We start from the raw sequence: 21,466 nt of genomic DNA on the forward strand, positions 1-21,466 counted from the left end.
GCGTGCGGACCTTCAGCAGTCCCCTGACCGGGTACAGGACGCGTTTCTGCTTTGAAAAGCCGCTTCCCTGACCAAAACAGACGGCAAGAAACCCCCGGGGCTCCCCGCACCTCCACAGCGGGGGGCAGAGAGGAGCAGGGCCGGCAGGGGGCGCTGCAGCACGGGGCGGGGCCTGGCGGGGCGCGGCGCACCTGCGGGGCGGGGCCTATCGGGGCGGGGCCCGGAGCACCTGCGGGGCGTGTCCTGCCGGGCGCACCTGCCCGTGGCCCCGCGGCGGGGCTGCGCCGTCCGGAGGTCGCGGCATCATGGCCCGCTTGCTGGGCACCCTGCGCGGCTCGCAGCCCGTGGCGAGCTTCCAGCGCTGCTGCGGGCTGTTCCCCGCCGGCGAGGAGGGCGGCGGCGACTCAGCCGAGGGGGTCCGGCATCGCGTCGTCTGCAACGGGGGCGGCGCGGGAGGGCGGCTCCGTCCGGGAGCGGCCGGCCGTGGAGCGCCCAACGGAGTGCGGGGCGGCCGCGGCCCGCAGGTGAGTGCGGAGAGAGTGGGGGGCCGTGACTCAGCAGAGCCGTTGTGCGCGCGAGGGCTCTGCGGGATGCGGGGCAGCGGGGACGGCCCCGCAGCGATGACGATGAGCGGGGGGTCCCGGGTTGTGAATCCGTCACCGGCGAGAGCGCGGGGCGGGGGGGCCCTCGTGGCCGCGCAGCAGGGCTCGCTCCGCCGCGGGCAGGCACAGAGAGCAGCCCTTCCTCCTGCTGCTCGGGGCTGCCCGCGGGTGCACCTGTTGTGGTGCCGAGCCGCAGCCGCCCGGCGCCTCGTCCCCGCTGTCCGTACGGTCGGGGACGGGCTGCGACCCCCGGTCCTGCGGGTCGCGGGATTTCTGCTCGGTGTCGACCGCAGCCATCGGGGCGGGGTTGCCCGCAGCTCGTCCGGCTGAGAGGGGTGCTTCGTGAGCGGGCGGCTTTGCGGATCGGAGGGAGGTGATGATGGCCTGCGAGTCCCTGCACGGTAAACAGCCGCCGCTCCTCCCCTTGCACGTTCCTTTCCGTGCCCGACATCCAGAGCTCGTGTCGTCCTCACCAACCTCTGGTTTGATGCCTTCTCAATTAGAAGGAAAATGGGGTTACTGCACTCCGCTCATGCTGAACCGTGCGTGTCACTGCTTGCTTTTGATCAGAGGCATGCTTAATGTCACAGTGTTGACACCAAAATCCTGTCCAAGTTAACGCTCCATTGACAGAGCCATTCACATCATCTGGAGCAGCTGTCTTGGGTTTCACATAAATAAGGAAGATGCAAAGTATCTCGGCGAGAGGGTGATCGTGTCCTGGATGAGGCTCCACAGGACCAGCACGAGGTAGCAGGAGAGTTTATTCCCACAAAATTAGGACACCCTCCTTGGAAATGCATGAAGTTTGGGCTCAGCTGCAGCATCCCCTCCTGAACCTTGCATTCCCAAAGTTGTGTTCTCTGCACAGATCATTTCTGTGAAGCAGTGAAATTCCAAGTTGCTTTGTCTTTACTGCAGTGAATTGAAGCCTTGAAGGTTTTAAGGCTCTCTGTGTGAGCTCTTGGACAATCAATAGGTTGCACCTTTAACTAAAAGAATTGCTGGGATTTATTACTGAAAACGAGACTTAACTTGTTAGTTATCTTGTTTCCAGCTAGTAGCTCTTCTGTCCTCTTGTATTAGTTCGAAAGGCTTAAAAAGAAGAGCTCTGCTTATCTGCATCCTCCTGATGGTCCTGAAATTGATAACCTGAATTTAAGGCTGTGAAGAAAAAAAAAAAAGCCCTCATTTCTGTAGACTTGCTTGTATTGACTTGCGTTTTCTCCGCACTTCCTTTTTGGAGATGCTTTATCTCCTGCGATCTGTCTTTCTATTGTACAAGAGTACAGTTCATGTTTGCTCTGTAGTTAAGGTATAACTGTCAGAAGTGCTCCGCGCTTGTGTAATGCTTACAATGTGCCCAACAGCATTTACTGATTATGTGGCTCTTGTGGCTCCTGCCCTGATGCAGAAACTAATGGTAGGGCTCAGGAGGTGATAGTGACGTCAGATGAAAGGGTAGGCATGAACTGCATCCATTTCAGAAGGGTAAGCGGGGTGGGCTCAGCAGGTGAGAGATGCCCCGAGTTCTGTTGGGAGGGCTGTGAGTGGGGTGTTTCTGGCTGATGTGCTGATCCTCCTGCAGGATATTGCTGTGTTTGGAAGTGGCTCCTTTAGGAGGTGCTACTGGAGAAACATGAGGCTCAGCCTCCTGTACCAATGGGTTCACGTTGCTCAGCCACGCTCCTGTTGCTCTGGCCCTTGCTGAGCTCCTCCAAGACTGGTACTGCTGTACGCACATGTCTGGTTTTCGCTCTGGAGTTCCTATGGAAAGCAGCCATTATGGGATTTTGTGGTTGGTAAGTGAGAGAGTTTCACTGGGCAGCTCTGTGTGCAGCTCTGGGACTGCTGGTGCTGCTCAAGCCTCCTTGTCCAGTGTGATGAGCAGAGTGCCACAGCAAAGCCTGGCACATATTGCTAGGGACCAGTGTCTGCTGGGCTGTCCCAGCTTGCTGTAGGAGTTCTATGTGCTGATGGTGATCGCTGCCCTGCCAGCTGTGCAGCGCTGTGGGCAGGACCACAGGGGTTTGCTGGGGGCTGCAGTGTGGCTCTGGTGGCTGGAGCAGAGTCAGTGGTGACGGGTACTCCGTGACTCGGTGCTTCATGGCTCACAGTCTGAGTCATCCTTTTGGAGGCTGCTGGCCCTCATAACAAGGAGCTGTCAGGGCCTGGGATTAATTCCTGCACTTGGAGATAAGCCACTTGCTGTTGTATAATTCTGCTGAATGTCTTAGCCCATTAGCTCAGCCATCAAACAGAAGAATAAGAGCTTATCTGCCATCATTTTTCTCCTTTGGATCTCTGGAGTCCAGGAGTAGGTTTAATGGGCAGGGAGCCAGGCAAGATCTTTCCTGCCTGGAAGGTTCCTTTGGACACAAAGTTCTTGTACTTTTTCTCATGTATATGCTCTGCAGGAAACACTTGCAAGTCAACTGGGCAGTGGGAAAGGGCTATTGGCTACCATGGCCCTCCAGGCAAATAAATCATAGGATATCGCATCAGTTTTATGTCTTGATTGCCTATAGCTTATTTTTCCAAGGCAAACTATTACTATTATACTATTACTATTGTTGTGAAGAACATTAGTTTGTTACCACTTTATTACTATATTAGTTAATATTAATGACTAGATTAAAAAAAAATGTTGAATCCAATATAGTGCTATGAAGTTGCTTGACTCTGCTGGTGCCAGTACGTCAGGAGTGCTGCAGTCTCCCTAACAGCAGCCCATAGCATAGTTATTGCCAGTGAGCTGAACTTAACAGAGGTAGAGCTGTCTACTTATGCTAACCGACTTATTTAGGTGCATCATCTCAGTGTTCCCCAGTGACATTTCTCTGTGCAGATGAAGAGCATTCAGATACCTCATTCTGCAGAAGTTAGTGTCAGGAATACAAGAGAGCCATGACCAAGAGCTGGAATATGGGTGCCAATTGACCAGGTCTTATAGCATGAAGCTGGGCCAGAAAGAGCAGAGTGCTGTTGGGGTCTGGGGAACAGGCTGTGCCAACAGGAGTGTCCCTGTCCCCTCAGATCTGGGGTTTGTCCATTCACAGCTGTGGTTAACTCAGCAAACCTGAAGCCTTATGCAGCACTACCTTAGGAAGCTGTGCCTTGACTTGAATCCTGGCCAGGGAAGCAAGCTCTTCTCCTTGCACTGCTGCCTTACTGTATAAAATCCAGAACTTCTTAATCGTCTAAACGTGGCACACTATCATTCTGCTTGTTTGGCTTCCAGAGGTCTTGTGGCCCTGTGCACTTTGAACCAGGCTTCTGCTGTAGACATGGTCCTTGTGTGGAAGTGAGCTGCTGGGTGTGTGATGCTGTTGGGCAGGAATACACGGCTCAGCTTTGGGGTTGCCTCTCAGAGCTATGGTTTATGTCTAAAGTCTTAAGCTGCAAGTATGCTTTCTACTCAGCCTGGAGAGATGCAAAATTCAGCTGGGTTTTGGAGGAGTTTCTCAGCCTTTTTTGAAGCTGGGATCTCTGTCCCAAACTACCTGCAGTTTATGCTCTCTGGTTCTTTGCTCATGTTTATTCTTTCTCCTTGCTGGTGTTGCAGCTGTCTGATCCCTGAAATGACTTCCTCTACTGCTGTCAGGCATAGGTTCTGTGGCGTACCTCACAAAATTGGGGAGTAATTCTGGAGAATTAAAATGCAATTAAGCAAACCTGTTCTCTCACTGTACAACAGGGAGGAAGGGAAGTCATTTCCTTCAGCCCTTCCCTCTCCTGCCTCCCTCACCTCATCCTTCCATTATACCCAGCTCAGCCAGCCTTCTTGGAACACAAGAGAAGCTGGAGCTGTGGGAAGCTCCCAAAGAGTAAAAGCTGGTAGGAACTGACTCTCCAGCAAATGTGAAGGAACTAATTTATCCAAATGTGGGAGCTGCTGCTGGTGAAACGAACTTTGAAGGAGCTGGAGGACAAGAACAGATCAAATCTCATCAAGTTGAAAATATGATTGGAAACTGACTTCAGCAGGTGCAGATAGCTATTGATTGTGTGAATATAGTAAGTACTTAATTACAGAATGGAAAACAGGATTGGCAGTTAGAGCAGATCACAGTAAGACATTGCTCAGACTGCTTAAAGAACCAAAATGAATCAAGTAGTGCAAGGCTGTTCCTTCCTCACTGCTGTGCTGCACCTGATCTTTGGGCACCACAGCTCAGGAGAGGCATGTTAAGTGCTTTGCATGGGAAATGCAAAATACCCTCCACATGAAGCACTGGGTGCTGATGCTGTAGCAGAGCACTGCCTGTGTCCTCTCCACATGTTTCTCTGATGTCAGCCTTCAGGGGAAGGATAAGTAAATAGCAATAGGTTTAAATTTCAGTGTGCAAATGTCAGGCTCGGTGGCAGGGAAATCCAAGTGCTCTGAGATGGCCTGGGGCAAGCAGCAGAGCATCTGGCACGGGTGTTGATGAGTGTGCATTGGGCTCTGCCATTGCTGGCACCAGGGTGATCATCCATCCATGGGAGCCCAGGTTTCTGTCAGCCTATCCTGCAGCAAGCTGTCCTTCAGCAGGCTGCAGTGTGAGCCTTTGCACGTGGCCTCTCAGACTGGTAGCCATTGCCTTCTGCCTGTGACAGACCTCAGGGTTTCTCTTTTTTCTTCTTAATTAAGAAGGCTTTCTGTTAGGAAGAAGACGGTATTTTTCTTTCATTAATTTTTCCTGTTAATTGCTAAGCAAGTCATCTGTCAGCTCTAGTCTTGCTTTATTCTACCTTATATTTAAACAACCTAGCAGATAACATTATATCTATTTGTAGGGTTTTTTTTTAGTAAAGAAAAGAGGCCTAGTTATGTTACTTACAGAACAATGTACAGAAATATAACATGTAATTAAGTCTGCCTCCCAAAGTATTAATCAGGGCAGAAGGGAAAAGAATCTGAAAATAAGCGTACTGAAGTCTTCAACAGTAAACCAAGGTGTGTTCACTACAACCTGGACCTGTCCTAGCTCTGTGTGCTGAGCACGTTGGTGTGTGTGCTATTCATCCCACGAAGTCTGAAGGGGGAGCACTGAACTGATTGGAAGTGCTGCCCAGGGCAGCTGTGGGTGCCCCATCCCTGGAGGTTCTGAAGGCCAGGCTGGATGGGTCCCCAGATGGGGATAGCCAGCGCATGGCACAGCTTGGAACTATGTAGCCTTTGAGGTCCCTTCAAGGTACTTTTTTGGTGCTTGGAATGAATTAAAAAAATGCTGAAATGCTACTGGAGTTCTGCCTGACTACTTTCAGACTCCCTACTTGTTTACCTAAGACCCCTGAGAGCACTATGGCTGCTTGGCTTGCTGCTTGCCCACTGTTTCTATTTACACAGGGGCTGTCTTGCTTCTGTGTTTGGTGATGGTTCAGGGCAGTATCCCTGACAGCCGTGCAGACAGCACATTGCACTGCAGTTGCGAACTGGGTGATACCTGTCTGTGCTAACCAGCATAGCACACAAGCCCTTCCTGGTACTAGTGGAGCTGGTCACTGCTCTGTAGCATTTCTTGTGACTTCTGTTTTTCTCCCCAGCCCTACACAGGAATTGTGGGTTCTTTTCCTGTGTCTTAACTTTGGTGGCTTCCTTACATTTTGTAGTATAAATTCCTTTAAGTGAGAAGAACTGCAATGCATTAATTAGGGGCTCTGGGAGGGGAATTTCCAGTCTTCTTTCAAGCTGTTCTATTGCAAGTGAAGTAAACACAGATCAGAGATGGAATACACCTGTGAGTGTCAGAAGATGCCAAGTATTCACACAGACTAATTGCAGTGGCATTTTCCTGCATGGAGGTTAGAACAGGAGTGGAAAGAGAACAAGTTTCATGATGTACAATCATCTCTGCTTACTTCAGAAATAAAGGACATCAACAGCAGTGTTAGCTGGCTGCTGGCTTTGGGTCTGGCTCACCTGGAACCAAGCAGGGACCTCTCATGGGCCGGTGCCTGAAGGAGCTTGTGGTGGGCTTTCCATGTGTACAGTGCCTTAGAATCATAATGACTGCAGCTCCAGACTTCCCTTAGAGCCTGAACAGTTGTTTTTTATTTCCCCCTCCTGCCCCGAGGAGATGACTACAATGAGAATGCTTTCTCCTTCACCCCACGAGGTTTCAGGTACAGAAGAATTACTGTAGGGATATGCCTGATGGTCTTTGATCTAAAGCACATAACTCCTGGTTCGCTGGAGGTGGCTGCTTAATTGAAGTATTAGCGCTGCTGGAAGAAAGCTTTCTTTTGGGACACATGAGAATGGCCAAATATGGCTTAATGATCTTAGGCAGAAGCTTCACAGTTGCTAATTGCACCGGGGGTGTTTTCTAAGTGGTGTTTGAGGCTCGGGACTTGGAGGCTGAGTGCTCCGTAGCTGAGCAGTTGCATGCTGCTAAATTTACTTAGAGTGGTGCCGGTAACTAATCTGTGACCTCTATTACTAATACATGGGGGAATGCTCCTGTAACCTGAGCACTTCAAGAGCGTTGACTCATCTTTTCTGTTTATTGATGCAAAAATCAATTTGATGATTTTCTTTTTTTCCTGAGATAGGTGAATGGATGCAACCTTCTTCCATCTTCCTCTTGTTGTTTTCATGCAGTTGGCCTCACCTCCATATGGAAGGCATGCGAAGGGACTGGAACTCCAAATTGCTCTTAAAATCAGTCACAAGTGAATGTCTAGACTCCCTCGGCAATTCTCACACTTTAGCGCGTAGGATGAGATTTTCTCTCTGCTAGATCAGGCTCACGAGCGTGATAGTTTTCGTCTGAGAAGAGCCTGAGGAGCTTACATCAAAGCTGAGTCTAACCCAGCACGCTTTGCTGTAATTTATGTCCTCCCTCTTCACTCCTCATCTGCTTGATGTTCTCTCAGCTCCTATTTACAGCCAAATCCCATTTTTTTATTCTACTATGGGAAAGATGAAGAGGGATAAGATTGGCTCTTCTCCTGCCTCCCAAACTACGAATCCTCTTTATTAGTTCCCTTGTTTCCAGAAGTATTTCTAGAAAGCCTGACTCATGTGCTGCTGCTGCAGCAGGGCAGTAGCAGGCTGCTTGGCAGCATCCCAGTCCCATCCACCAGCAGGGCAGCAAACTTTTGTATCCCCAGTGCTGCACATGGTGGTGGGGCCTCAGCTCCAGCCTGCTGCTTTCCAGAAGAGGGAAAACCAAGATTTCAGGGACTGTATGTAAATTTCTGACTGATCTAATGAGACTTCAAAACAAAACAGTTCAGTATTTCCATGGTGCTTGTTTCTTCTCAATGCGCGTTTCTAGTGAAAGCTGTGATGGCTCTTTTTATCTACAAATGTAGAAACTTCCAAATCAAGTCATTGGTGCTCTTCCATTAAATACAGATAGCTTCCTTGGAGCAAAAGCTGACCTGATCTCTGGGAAACCTTTGTCAACACGACTGCTGTTCTTTAGTAGTTCTGATGGATTTCTGATCTACAGGAAGTGTAACTGAGCTATTGCTGTGGTCTTTGGGTATAAACACTGAATGCTTTTCTTGACATCCGCTTGAACAAGATTTAAGGACAGGGAGCTGTGATAGTGAAGCCCCTTGGATGTTTGATACAACGCCTACAACATCTCCCCCCCTCCAAATACAACAAGACTCTGCCTTGTTAACGCCTACAACATACTAACTCATTAAAACTCTCTAAAATCCTCTCCTTTTCAGGGCTGTGTACAGAAGTATGTTGTGAAGAACTACTTCTACTATTACTTATTCAGGTTTTCAGCTGCTTTGGGCGAAGAGATCTTCTATATCACCTTCCTCCCATTTATCTACTGGAACATCGATCACTCCGTGTCTAGAAGGATGATAATCATTTGGTCTGTAAGTATTTTGATCACTTATATATGCGCATACTTATTAACTCTGTAATAGTAACAAGTGAATATTTAAGAGTCAGAATAACCTTTCAGACAAACCACCAGCATTATTTATATGGCTCTTGTGGACCAGCACAGACATTTGAGTTTTGCTGCTGATGGCAGGGATGTGTGTGTGTATATGACACAGGCATTGCAATGACTGGCAGAGGAGGTGTTGGTTTGTGCAGCATCTGTTCATCTCTGCTGTCTTGGACTGACTTATTTTTTTCAGCCCAACAACTTGCTGAGCTCTTTTTGATAGGGTTTGTACAGAACAGCTGGTAAAATGCCTCCTTTCCAAGACATGGTGTTCTGCTATGGATGGGTATTTCTTACACTACAAAATCTTTCTCCCTGGGTACTTCTGCAAAGGTTGCTCGCACAGCTCAGGCTTGTTTGAAATGGGTATAAATCTAAGGATGGGGTCATATAGGCTGCAGCTGACTGAAGATGCTGCTGCAATTCCTTCAAACAAAAAACTAACCAAAAACTCAAACCAAGAACAAAACAAAAAGAACCTGCTGCCACCACCAAAAAAACCCCACATACAAAATGCACACACACAACAGGTTCTCTGAAGACTGAAGCTCAAAAGCATTGATTTTTGTTAATACATCAGGCATTAGATTTGCTTCAGCCCTCACAAGTGCAGTTTAGGAGAACCAAAGTGTATTTCTGGTCTTGCTCTGACAACCAGCAGATAACTGAGAGCTTCATTCTTTTGAGCAGGGGTGAATGTTCTGTTGCTGCCATTGCTCATCCTGGCATTTATCAGGTCTTTACCCAAATAAAACCCTTTCAGAACAGAGAAGGGAGGTAGGAATCATCTCTGGTGGATGATGGACCCTGAAGGTTTGATTGTTAATCCACTCTGATTTAAGAAATTGGAACTTAATAAATAAACATGAATGTGATGCTTAGCTCTTTTTCTTTACAACAAAGCTTGTCCTTGACTTACTCAATTCTGGTTAATGATATTCTCTTTTGTCCAAGTAGCATGATTAGAAATAATGAAAACAGTTTGAATCAGGTCATGCACTTAAAATGCATCCAGTCTTGGGCAGAGAGCATCTGCTCTCCTGTGCCTGTTATCTTGGTCAATAATTTTTTATAAAGAGAATATGAGAAATAGCTTGCAGCTCAAATGGAGAAGTAGGTGGACACTTAGTAATTAGAGCTGGGTTTTGGCCAGGACTACACCTACTTCATTTGGAAGTGTGCCACAGAAAATAACTGGTACTCTCTGCTGTCTGCTTTTGCATATTGCTCAAAAAAAAGACTTCTCAGAGCTGCCTGAGTGCCTCTGAAGGCTTGTCTTGCCTTTACCAGGCAAGGAGTCTGCCTGGTTGCTGGCCAGGGCTAACCTGGCTTAGAGTATGCAAGAGTCCGGTGTTATTTTCCCAGTTCCTGATGGAGTTGTGGAATCAAATTTTTGTAGTGAAAAGGGGAAAATGAGAAGCTGTTCTATACATACAGATTTGTGATGAAAAGCTGGTACTTTTCATCTTACCTGGGAGCTTTAATGACAGAAGGGGGGTTGCAGAATATTTTGGGGAGTCTTCCCATAAATATCAGAAGTATTAATGCTGTTTCCAAGGCCTTCACAACATCTTATCTGCAATAGCTTCTGCAGAGCCAGTCATCCATGGTGGAGAAGGATAAATTCCAGCTGGAGCAGGGCCAGGGATGGCTGGGGAGCAGGCTGTTTCTGAGTAGAGACTGAGAGCTGAGATAAGCCCCAACCAAATGAAGTCAGAGAGACACTGATGCTGGTGGGAATGGTGGGAAGGAAGGAGGCTCTTAATATAAAAATGCAGGAGCAGAAGCAGGTGTGTGGAAGATAGCCATGAATAAGCCAAAAGTCTGAAGCGCAAGGCTTGAGGTCATAGCTATAGAAGGGCAGAAAGGAAGATTATGGAAAGAGTATTGTAGCAGCAGTAGGGGACCAGCCGTGGTGCTCTGGCTATGTTCTCCAGTCCTGTGTCCTCCAAACCAGCTGCTCATTTCTTTGGCTTAACTGGGCAGTTCTGCAGAATGTGGGCTGCGGTCTCCTCCAGATGTTCTGGGAGCTTAAACCATAAGTGATGCTTACAGTGCTCTTCTCCTTGGGATGTGCACATGGCCTCTATGGGCCAAGGAGGGAGATGGGTGCCCGATGCCCTGTGATGAGGTGCTGGGCAGGCAGCCAGGTGTCAGCACCTCCCATCCCCAGCCCTTTGAAGGGAGCACTTTTTGACCTGGCTTTGCTGCCTAGGATTCTTTCTGCTTCAATAGAAGTGAAAAACAACGTCTTGAAATAAACCTCAGCTCTCAGATGTGCTTTCAGTTTTCCACCTATCTCAGCTTAAAAACTGAAAACTTTGCCTTTTTTTATTTTCCACCCTGTGTGTAAATGCGAAGTGTACCCACACCTCTTTCAAGTCTATAAAGCTGTGATTTGTGCAACATAAATAACAGCCGGCCGGTGTGGACTTTGTCGAGGCGGGTTTGGCAGCATGATGTGATAAGCAGTGCTGGGGTGCGGGGTGGACAAGGTGTGGGGGCCCTGGCCCAGCTTCTCACTGGCTGCCCAGAGCAATGGCCTTCCTGGGGTGCTGTGGCTCTGGCGCAGGGGCACGCTGAGCTTTGAACTCAGGGCAACCTGCTGTGATAACGAGTATGGGCAGGTCCTGAAATCTTGGCTGCTTTGGAAGCAAGCTTTGCTTTTATTGGTTCTTCTGCCATAACAAAGGTTAGTAGTTGTGCTTTTAGCAGCACCTCTCCAAGATGAACTCCTGACAGCTGATCACATAATGCACCTGCCAAGCATGTGGGCCCTTGGAAGTGCTGTGTGATGCTGTGCATAAAGCTGTGGGGCTCTTGCAGTCCCATCTGTCCCTATGTCCTGTCTGTTCTGGTGTTCTGTGCTGCTTGGCCTCTGTACCTCAAGGGAGTACCCAGCTTGACAGCAGTGAGTAGCAGCTCAGGAAGTATGGGGCAGCAGGATGCAGCCCTGTCCTCGCCCCAGGGCTTGACCCGACTCATCTGCACTGCAGTGCCTCCTGGAGAGCACTGAGCTCCCTGAGGGGCTCTGCAACATGGCCTTTGCTTTAGGCACAGGATGTGGAAATGAGAGGCTGTGAGTGGTGCCAGTCGGGGGCTTGGCTTAGTTCCCCTGTGCTGAGTCAAGGTGACTGCTCCCTCAACTGCCTGGAGGAGAGCTGGCGCTTCCAGGATGCAGGCTCTGCTTCTGCTTGGCCAATCTCCCACAAATGCCAGCTTATTATTAGTGCATCCCTACTTTTTTTCCTCCCCCTTGTGCTCCTGATGTGCTCTGCCACTCCCATTGGCATACCAAGATTGTTATTAAAACCAAAAGCAAACTCATTGTTAAGCTGTAAGTTTCCATCCTCGGAAGGTGATATGCTGCTGCAGAGCCGGGCTGTGGAGTTGCTATTTCTGAGATGCAGCAGTGGATTCAGAGTCAGGCTGGTGCAGCACAAGCCTCAGGGAAGAAGGCAGTGATGCTCTCTGACCCCACGTCTTCTCTAGAATTTCATCTGTACCTTTTAATAGATAAGGAGCACAGCTGGGAAAGCTGCACAATCACAGGTTTAAAACAAATCTGTTCAAACTTGTTGTGGTTATATACAATATAGATCAATATAGATCCAAATAATGCAAAGATCAGAACCAGTTTGGCTGCCTCCTGCCACCATGGCCGGAGCCTCCCTGCTGGGTGTGTGGTGGCTGGGCCTGACCATGGGGGGGTTGTGCAGAGCTGCCACAGCAGCTGCTTGGTGAGCCTGGGACCAGGGGTGGGGGGGAGCACATCTTTGTGATGGAATACATGTGGCTCAGGGCAGGCTCACAGGAAACCCTCAGGTGAAGGATATGGAGGTGGTTGTGCTGCTATAGCGACTGCTAGTGGTGTTGAGGTAGTAAATGGTAATGCTGCTGGCCGATGGTGGCGTTGAAGCCTTGCCTTTCCTCCATGGGTGCTGCTGCCCTTGGGCAGTGCTGTGTTTCTGCATTGTGCCTGGCATCAGAGACCCCCCCAGGAGGGAAACAAGAGCCTCCAACAAGGAGGAAGGCTGTAGCTAAGTGCCTTTCTAGTGCTTCTTGCATCTCAGCTGAATTCCCGTGTGTTCCTTTATAGCTATCTGAAGTTAATTACGTCCTACACAGCCCGTTGTGTTTTTGACTGTTGCTTTAGTAATGGAGAAGTCTTCAGGTTCAAACAAACTTCCCCACAGAAAGACAGGTATTTATTAATGTGCTAATTAAAGTTATTTAAACTGAAGAGACCTGCAGATGGCTTTCCCCCAGAAGCTCAGGAAGTCCCGTGGGTCTGTGTGGCCAAGTAGAACACCTTGCCAGGGATCACACCTGGTAGCCTCAACATTTTACCTTCTGTTTAGGAGAGAGATTTGCTTTCTACCCTGGCATTTAACTGGCTTCCAAAAGTGTGCCTACATCCATTTGGAAATGAGTGGCATTAACTAAATGAATCCATCCAGTGGTTTCTTTAAGATGTTGTTTCCTTCCACTGTGGGCAGCCTGGGATGGCAGTGGGTACGGTGCTGTGCCCTGCGTGTCACTGCCCAGCAGCAGCCAGCTGTGCTCCTGGTGATGTAGTGGTGTGTGGCTCACATGGTGAGGAGCACAGACAGCAGCTGGGGCTGCCTGGCAGCACGGGGCTCAGCAGGGTGTGCTCTGCTACACTCAGGAGGATGGAGGAACTGGGCATTTTGGCTTTTTTTCCTGGTTCTGTTTTGTGAAGCCTGAATCCTAATGTCCTTTCAACTTGAAAGCATTTTTCAGGTGGCTGCTGGAATGCTGGAAGAGAGGGTTGCAGCGTGGCTGTAGTGGATGTGGCCACAGATGGGCCGCTTGCTGTTCTACCACAGCACAGGAAGGATGTTGTTTTAAGAGCTCCTCTTTCCTACTGGAAGTGGGAGAAGCAGAACAGTGAGCTGTCCTGCTTTCATGACACGATGACTGAGGTGCCCGCTTGTTTTGCAGGAGAGGGGTCACCAGGGAGAGACTGGAAACTTCAGCTCCATGATGTGGGGTGGGAGCCAGCCGTCCAGCTCGCACCATCCTGTGCTGCTGTGTCTCATCAGCAAAACCTGTGTTTAGTCCCAGTTCTGATCGAGTTACCGTGCTGTGCAGTAAAACCACTGCTGCCTCCGCTGACCGGGATAATGGAAAATCCTTTAATAATTCAGGGGACAAACTCTGCTCTTGGATGGTGGATTTAGCAGCAGAGAACCTTGGAGCTGTGGTTCTGGGGTGGCAGGATGGGAATTTGCTTTGCTAGCTGACAGCCTGTGGCATTTCTCTCCCCAGATTGTGATGTACATAGGGCAGGTCTCCAAGGACATCCTCAAGTGGCCGCGGCCCCTCTCGCCACCTGTTGTGAAGCTGGAGATGAGGACGGATGCAGAGTACGGGATGCCTTCCACCCACGCCATGGCAGCTACTGCCATCTCCTTCTCCTTTTTCATCACAACCATGAACCAGTACAAGGTAGGGGCTAAAAAAAGTTCTTCTTTTTTTTAACTAAAGTGTTGCTTCTAGCAAGCTGCAGAAGACCCAGCAAATCCAAAGCTGTTGCCTCTTCCAGAGGAGCTCTCTGTGTTCATTTCCACTGATGTGTGCTTTTCCCTGTTGTTACCCATAGCCAGCTGATAACGGGGACTAGAATTTTGTCAGACATCTCTCTGCTTTAGCACAAACCCCAGCTCGGTGTTGCTTGGTGGCTGTCACTTTCTAGGTGGTTTTAAGGGAACTGTGTGTCACTTCCTTTTGTCTGATGCAGGAGAATCACCCTGGGAAATCCCCTGGCTGTCACTTGTGTTAGACTAAATAATGTGCAGTGCAGCTCAAAAGCCTGTTCGCTGCAGGAGCAGCATCAGTTTTGCTGCATTGCTGCTGTAGGCTGCTTGGGGAGATCCCATAATAATTATTTTCCACAAACCTTCAGCCTTTTGCCTGCCTAAAAAGGTTTGTTTCCTGGAAACCTATTGCTCCATGGTGATTTTGACTGTTCTATAAATCCTAACAAGCATTTCCTGTGTTCAGCAATAACGATGTCCTGGCTGCAGCATATTTAAGTGTGTTTCTCATCCTTTTCAAGTGAATTTCAAAGATAAACCCACCTAATAAGTTCTTGGGACTCTTGGCCTGGTTGGGATCTTCTCTGTGATACCCTGCACTATCCCACCAGCTGTGCAGTGAGGTATCCACTCCTTTGGTGAATGTCACCATGCAGCAGGTGACTTTGCTCAGGGTTGTGGCGGTGCAGCAATACTAACTACTTTGTTAGAAGAGGCCCCAGCAATTGGGGCTGAGCATTGCTGTTGCTGAGCATCTGCTGAGCATTGCTGTCGCTCAGAGTGATGGACGAGCAGCAAGGATGCAGACATCCTGCAGTGGGTTGGGTCTCTGCTGTGAAAGCAGCACAGTCCCCCTGTTTTATTGTGTTGCAGTAAAACCATGTGGATGCAACTGCTGTAAGGAGGCACACTGCCACCCTTTTTGGTGCACCAGGTCTTGGTCAGCAGCACTTTCTCCTCCTCCTCAGCTGATCAGCTGGGGGTGGGACTTGCTGCTCTTCCCAGGCTGCGTTCTGCATGTTGGAGGCTTACATGGGACAGGAAAGCTGCTGTAAAATAATTACGTGGTTTAATTGGCCTCTATCAAGAAGGAATGAATCTACCAGTACTTCACAGTGCTGCCCTCATCATCAGTTACACTAATGGTGTAACACGTGCATTTGTTTTCCTTTTGCAGTACCCATTTGAGCTCGGCCTGATGGCAGCGTTCGTGTTCTCCACGCTGGTGTGCCTCAGCAGGCTGTACACGGGGATGCACACAGTGCTGGTGAGGCTGTGCTCCACATCCCTTCCTTCCTTAGCATGGGCCTGGCTGTGTGACTGCAGGGGTATGCGTGCCATGCCTGTGGAGAGGCTGTGCATTCCACAGGGCAACCCTTGGGCTACTGCTATTGGAATCTGAAGGGAATTATAAATACAGCTGGGGAACCCAGTGCCACATGTGGGTTTGAGAGCTGGGTGAGGTTGGTGTGGGATGCGAGTTGTCACTCTATGTTTTAGAAATGTTAATTGTGAGGAATGCACTTGGGCAACCAACGCAGCTCCAAGCAAGGCTGTCGTACAAGGCCCCGCATCAGGAAGCGACTGGGAGCCATGGGGGTGATGGGCAGGGTACCCTGTGGGGGGACACAGCTCTGTGGGTTGGGCTTCAAAATGGCTTTATGGTCAGCTGCCAGGGTCAGGCTGGGATGGAATTGAGCCTACAGGACTGAGAGGTGCAAACTTGCTGTGCAGAAACACTGCAGTGCTGCAGGGTGAGCTGGGTGGCTGCAGCTTGTTGGTGTCAGCGCTGCTCTGAGAGCTGACCTCGGGGTAACTGATGCTACTTGCAGCTAATGGGGAACGTCACTGCTCTGTCATGTGAGGCTGTTGGAGTGTGACCCCGTTCTGCTGTGTGAATACAGCCGGCAGCTCCCACCAGCTGGAGATGTGAGTCTTGGTGGGTACATATGAAGAAATAGTGCATCTTTTTTTTTGTGACCAATAATGGAGATGTAATAAGGGGAATTGATGAGTGTAAGAAAGAGGGCCCTTGTGCGATGGAGGTTGTGTATAAAATATCGCTTGACCTTCCTGCCAGGCCTGGTGGATCAAAACAATATCTTAAATCTCATCTGGAGACATCCTTTCTTCACCAGTGACCTTAAGTCAATCAGTAAAAATTCCTGGCATATTTCCCTTGCTGTTCCATTATAATGAAAGACGCCTCTAAATTTAGATGGATTTTTAGGGTAAAGAAGAAAAAGTCTTTTGTGCCTTTGACCCCCATGAAAAAGGGCTTTAAAATAAGTAAATAAAAAAAAAAGCTGCCTCACATCACTAGGAGAAACGCTGCCCCTGAGGCCACACGTACCTACTGGGGTCTCCTGCACACTGTGGGGGTCTGGCAGGTTGCATGAGTGCAGCCCTTCTGTGCATTGAGTGCATTGACATCTCCATGTGAGTGCAGGCATCGTGGAGGGTGTGCAGCTGCCTGCTCCTAGCAGAAGTCTGGTGGTGTTTGAGAGAAGGGAGTAGTAAGCAGCCTCTGGTCTCAGCTGTTAGGAGAGTTCAGCCATGGGAAGGGATGGAAGCAGCACAGTTGTTTGGAGGCAGCTTAGGTACAAAACCTGCCTCTGTTACCCTAGCATGAGAACATTCCCTGTTGGTGGAGAAGCAGAGGAGAGGCCGAGTGTGCGCCTGCAGGGTATGGGGCCCAAGGAGGTGCAAATGGGGATTACCTGGAGTATAGAAATATGGAGATGTTCTTCTGTCTCAGTGCTGTGAGCCCATCAGAGTCATCTGGTGCTGGGGCTGATGAGTGTTGGCTCTTCTGAGTGCACAGTGTTCCAGCTGGATGTGGGACTGCACATAGAAGGGCTTTGAATCACTGGTGGAGTATTTTGGATTGTCACTATGTTTGGGTGCAGGTTTGATATCCTGGGCGCCTGTGCAGGTGCTTGCAGTTCCAGCATGCATTTTCAGGTTCATTTTAATGGCAGGCATAGAGCAGGTTATTGTCTTCCAAAAGCCAGACCGTATGTGCTTGTACCCCTGAGGAAAAAAATACTATGAGCAGAGAAGGAGCCCAGTGGTGGAACCCTCCAGGCTGGCAGTGAGGGACATTGCCTTTAGGCAGCAAAGCCAAACAGTGGTCTTTCAGCTCAGTTCTACAGGCACAAGGTCCATCCTGTGTGTAGCCTGAGTGGAGTGGGGTTGTGCTCTGTGTGGCAGCACCCAGTGGGAAGGGGAAGGCTCCAAGCATCACCACCTCGGGCAGAATTTACACCTGCCCTAATTTGAGAATTCCTTTGTAATTACAGGTCACTATTAGAGGAGAGGCTGAGCTGCTTGCACAGCTGGATGGACAGGGGCTGCATTTCCTGCCAGCCCTGGCAGCATCCTGCCACAGGGTGAAGTTGGGGTCCCCTTAAAGCACAGCACAGAAAGTTAGAAGAGCATTTTTTATTCCAGAAGTCATAGAACAGCTTGGGTTGGAAGGGAGTCTCCAAGAGAAGTGCTAAACCTGGGGAAAGTCTGTATAAAGCAGTGCTCTGCTAGCTTTCTGGTTGCACAGCCCTATGTGTAAAAGATTTTTTGGCCTTGTGTCCTGATATATTTGTAGACCACACATGTGGACTGCTGCACTAATACATGTGTACAGTGAGGGGACAGCATAGCATGGTTTGGAGCACTGTACTCAGGTCTCTGAGTAGGGGCTGTCTGTGTGCAGGCTGTGCTCCGGTGCCTGTTTTCTTGCTTAAAGCCAAGCGTGCTGTGGAGCTGTTGCCTGGGAGCTGTAAACAGCTGAAGTTCAGCTGTGCTCGAGTAATGCATTTACCAGAAAGCCATTAAATATTTGTTGTGAACAAGTCCCCTCGTTCTGACATCACTAGAAATGAAGTTCTTATAAATAATTCATGTTAGGCTGTGACCAAGCATAGAAGTAGTCAACTGTCATGGCTTGCTGAAAAAGATACAATCTTGAGAGCAGGACGTTGCTGTATGTGATTAACTACAGCATTTGCAGTGAATTTCATGGTTGCATTACAAATTCTGCTGCATCTTGAGCTGTATCTGGGGCAGCACGCTGACGCTTCTGATGCTGCTTTCATACAGCAAGCCACTGTTACAGGGAAGCTTTTGTCTGTGTCCTCAGCACTGTTCTTAACAACAGTCAATTTCTCAAAACCTCTGATTTGCCTCTGTTAATAAATCAGGTTTTAACCACGGCTTTGCCTCGGGCGCCTCAATGCAGCTAGATTTCAGAGGCTACAACTTTCGCCCTGCCCTACTCCTGCCTGGAGGTGCCCTGTGCTTTGTGTTCCTGGTGGCCATCTGCTGCAAAGGAAGGCACCTCTCCACACAAAATGGGCGAGTGATGATCCAATGGATGTTGTTACTTGTAGGATTATGGAATGGGTTTGTGCAAAGGCAGGTTTGCTTAATGTCATCCCTGGGATGAAGCTGTGTGTCTGTCTCTTCTGTTGAAGTCATGTATGGACAGTGACCGTAAAGTGTGAGAGGAGGGGAGGGGATGGATCTTCTGGTCGTGTTCAACACCATCACTGACCTGGATGAAGGGATAGGATGCACCCTCAGTAAATTTGCTGATGAGACTAAGCTGGGAGGAGTGGCTGACACAGCAGAATGCGGTGCTGTCATTCAGTGAGAGCTGGGAGGAGAGGAACCTGGGGAGGTTCAACAAGGGCAAATGTTGCAGAGTCCTACACCTGGGGAGGAATAATGGCATGCATTGGTAATAGGTAGGGGCTCAACTGCTGGAAAGGAGCTCTGCAGAAGAGTACATGTGTGTCGTGGTGAATAACAGGTTGACTATGAGCCAGCAGTGTGCATTAGTGACCAAGAAGGCCAATGGTGTCCTGGGGTGCATTACAGAGAGCATGGCCAGCGTGGCAAGGGAGGTGATCTGCTCTGCCCTGTTGAGGCCACACTGGAGAACTGCACCAGTTCTGGGCTCCTTAGTTTAAGAAGACAGGGATCTCCTAGAGAGAGTCCAGCAAGGGGCTGCAAAATGATTGGGGTGTGGGGCATCTCCTGTACAGGGTAGGGCTGAGAGCCTCAGGACTGTTCATCCGGGGGAAGAGAAGCAACCGGGCACTGTTAGCAGAGGATGCAGATGCCTTACAGCCAGCTGTTTTATAATGCATTTCACCTCTGTTTCCTTGCAGGATGTGATCGGTGGGGCACTGATCTCAGCAGTGCTGCTGGCGCTCCTGTACCCTGTGTGGGATAGCATCGACCACATGCTGCTGACCAGCCCCTTCTGCCCACTGCTGTCCATCGCTGTGCCCCTCCTGCTGTGCTACAACTACCCCAAGCTGGACTACTACAGCCCCACCCGTGGGGACACCACCACCATCCTCGGGGCTGGAGCCGGAGCAACTGTGGGCTTTTGGTTGAACAACCAGTACGTGGCACCTGCCTATGTGGGCAGCAACATGGGATTTCCTGTCATCACCAGTGCCATGGTGGTGCTCATGCTGGCCAGGTTCTTCGTAGGGCTCCTCGTTATCCTACTGACACGACAGCTGATGAAGAATGTGGTCCTGCGCGTGCTGTGTTACTGCTATACATTCCACATTGCTGACCTGGATGCCCGGAGGAGGCTGGAAGTAGAAGTGCCATATAAATTTGTAACGTACTCATCAGTGGGCTTCACTGCTACCGTCATTGTGCCGCTGCTGCATGAGCTGTTGGGGCTGATTTGAGCCTGGCTCCTTGGCAAGTAGTTCACGGTGCTGCCATTTCAGAGAGAAGCTGTTCAAGGCTTGAATGAACTTGATCGTAGAGGGTTTGTTGCTTTTCTGCACTGGTAAAACACCCAGTTCTGAAAACTGGAGAGGACACCCTGTACCCAAATAACTTTGAGATAGATATCATCGATCCCATTGATACTGCATCCCATAAAGTAGTGACCTGTGGCTGAGCATGGTGAGCACAGCATGAAGCCACGTCCCTGCAAGTCAGCAGTGCTATGAGCACACACACACACACAACAAAAAGCAAAATCCAACCCCACGGAGTGATTTCTAACCAATCTCTCTCTACTCCTAACCCAAAAGATCCTTTCCCTGTACGATGGAGCAGAGTGGTGGCAGTGATGAGGCTCGTGGTTGTGCTTCTGGAGCCCGGCTCTGTGTCCATACAGGGACTGGGGGCAGACAGCCCCTGCAGTGCCCTGGGGTGAGGGGCAATGCTGAGCTGCCACATCACTGTTGATCTTCTGCACGTCTTGGGGTGCTGTACAAAGCTGTAGAATAGCATTAGCAGTGTCCATAGGCGTGCTGTCGCTCTGCTGCTCAGGCTGTGTATTTAAAATAGTGTGTACATGCCTTAGGACCAACGAGCTGTGTAATAAATACAGTGGTGAGTGTGGTCTGCTGGGCTGGGAGAGCATAGTGCTGCAGCACAGAGCTCGGGGTGGCCCTGCGTGCCTTCCCTGCCTGCACAGTGCGAGCTTTAGCCATGCACCTTCGTGCTCAGGGCTGCAAGGTTGACTTGGATGTAAGGGAGGTGCTTTGCCATCTGTTGGCTGCCTGTACACGCACAGCTGAGCCCCACCAAGCTGGGAGCTCTGGCTGACCGGCTGGGGCACTTGAAAGAGCTGCGTGACCTCAGACACAGTCAGTGAGCTGCAAGGAGGAACGCGGGCAGAACCGTTAGCCATTGGTAGGTTTGCCTGGGCTGTGGTTAAACTGTTTTAAATTAGAGTGTGTGGACACATCTGTCTTCACATGTGCACGCAAAGAACTTGGATGGATTTCCTCCCACACTGCTGTGGTGGGCGCGGGGCTGCGGCCACCAAAGCTGCTGTGTCTCCACTCCAGCCCCATCCTGGTGCTGCCGGTCACAGCTGGGGGGCACAGCATCACTGCAGGTGTGGAACCTGGGTTGGGCTGAGAGGGGGGGGGGCACCTGTGTGTGATGCTCCTGTTCTGAATTGCAGCTTCTTGGTGTTATGGGAACTCGTGTAAGTTGTACAGAGATTTATAAAGTATGTGCACAGATATTTTTATCTTTTCTAGTATTCACCTGTATGGCACTCATGCGATACGTGCAAACTGTACTTGGTTCAAATTTTAAAATAGAAGTATTTTGCGAGATTTGGTTTGTTCCTGTGTTCGTGTTATGTGCTCTGTCACTACCTGCAAGAGGCTGCCGGGCCAGGAGAAGCTCCCAGATGGAAGGGAAGAACAGGAAATGTTTGCAGTTGCAGCTCTAGGCCTCTAGTGCCTGCACTGAGCAACACTCTGCATTTCTGCTTCGTGAAAGGCCAAATCCTGAAGCAGCAGTGAGAGACTGCGGCCCCAGCGCTGCCTTCACACTCACAGGGCATGGATTCACAGGAGAATTGGGACACCCAAAGAGAGAGAAAATCATGCGTGGAGAAATA

The 21,466-nt window shown here is 49.7% G+C and overlaps 1 protein-coding gene across 2 annotated transcripts; it reads left to right on the forward strand.

The window, feature by feature from the left end:
• Positions 1 to 240: 240 nt before the first annotated feature.
• Positions 241 to 21,176, forward strand: SGPP2 (sphingosine-1-phosphate phosphatase 2). 2 transcript variants are annotated; one of them, XM_072344962.1, is made up of 5 exons: positions 241 to 524; positions 8,274 to 8,432; positions 13,802 to 13,981; positions 15,248 to 15,337; positions 19,242 to 21,176. In XM_072344962.1, exons 1-5 carry the CDS (start codon positions 306 to 308, stop codon positions 19,779 to 19,781), a joined length of 1,188 nt encoding a protein of 395 aa, XP_072201063.1. In that variant the 5' UTR covers positions 241 to 305; the 3' UTR covers positions 19,782 to 21,176. The 2 variants fall into 2 exon arrangements, with proteins under 2 accessions (XP_072201063.1, XP_072201064.1); XM_072344963.1 differs by lacking the exon at positions 8,274 to 8,432.
• Positions 21,177 to 21,466: the final 290 nt, after the last annotated feature.

This window comes from Excalfactoria chinensis, chromosome 9 (genome assembly GCF_039878825.1).
Source record: "Excalfactoria chinensis isolate bCotChi1 chromosome 9, bCotChi1.hap2, whole genome shotgun sequence".
NCBI lineage: Eukaryota > Metazoa > Chordata > Aves > Galliformes > Phasianidae > Excalfactoria > Excalfactoria chinensis.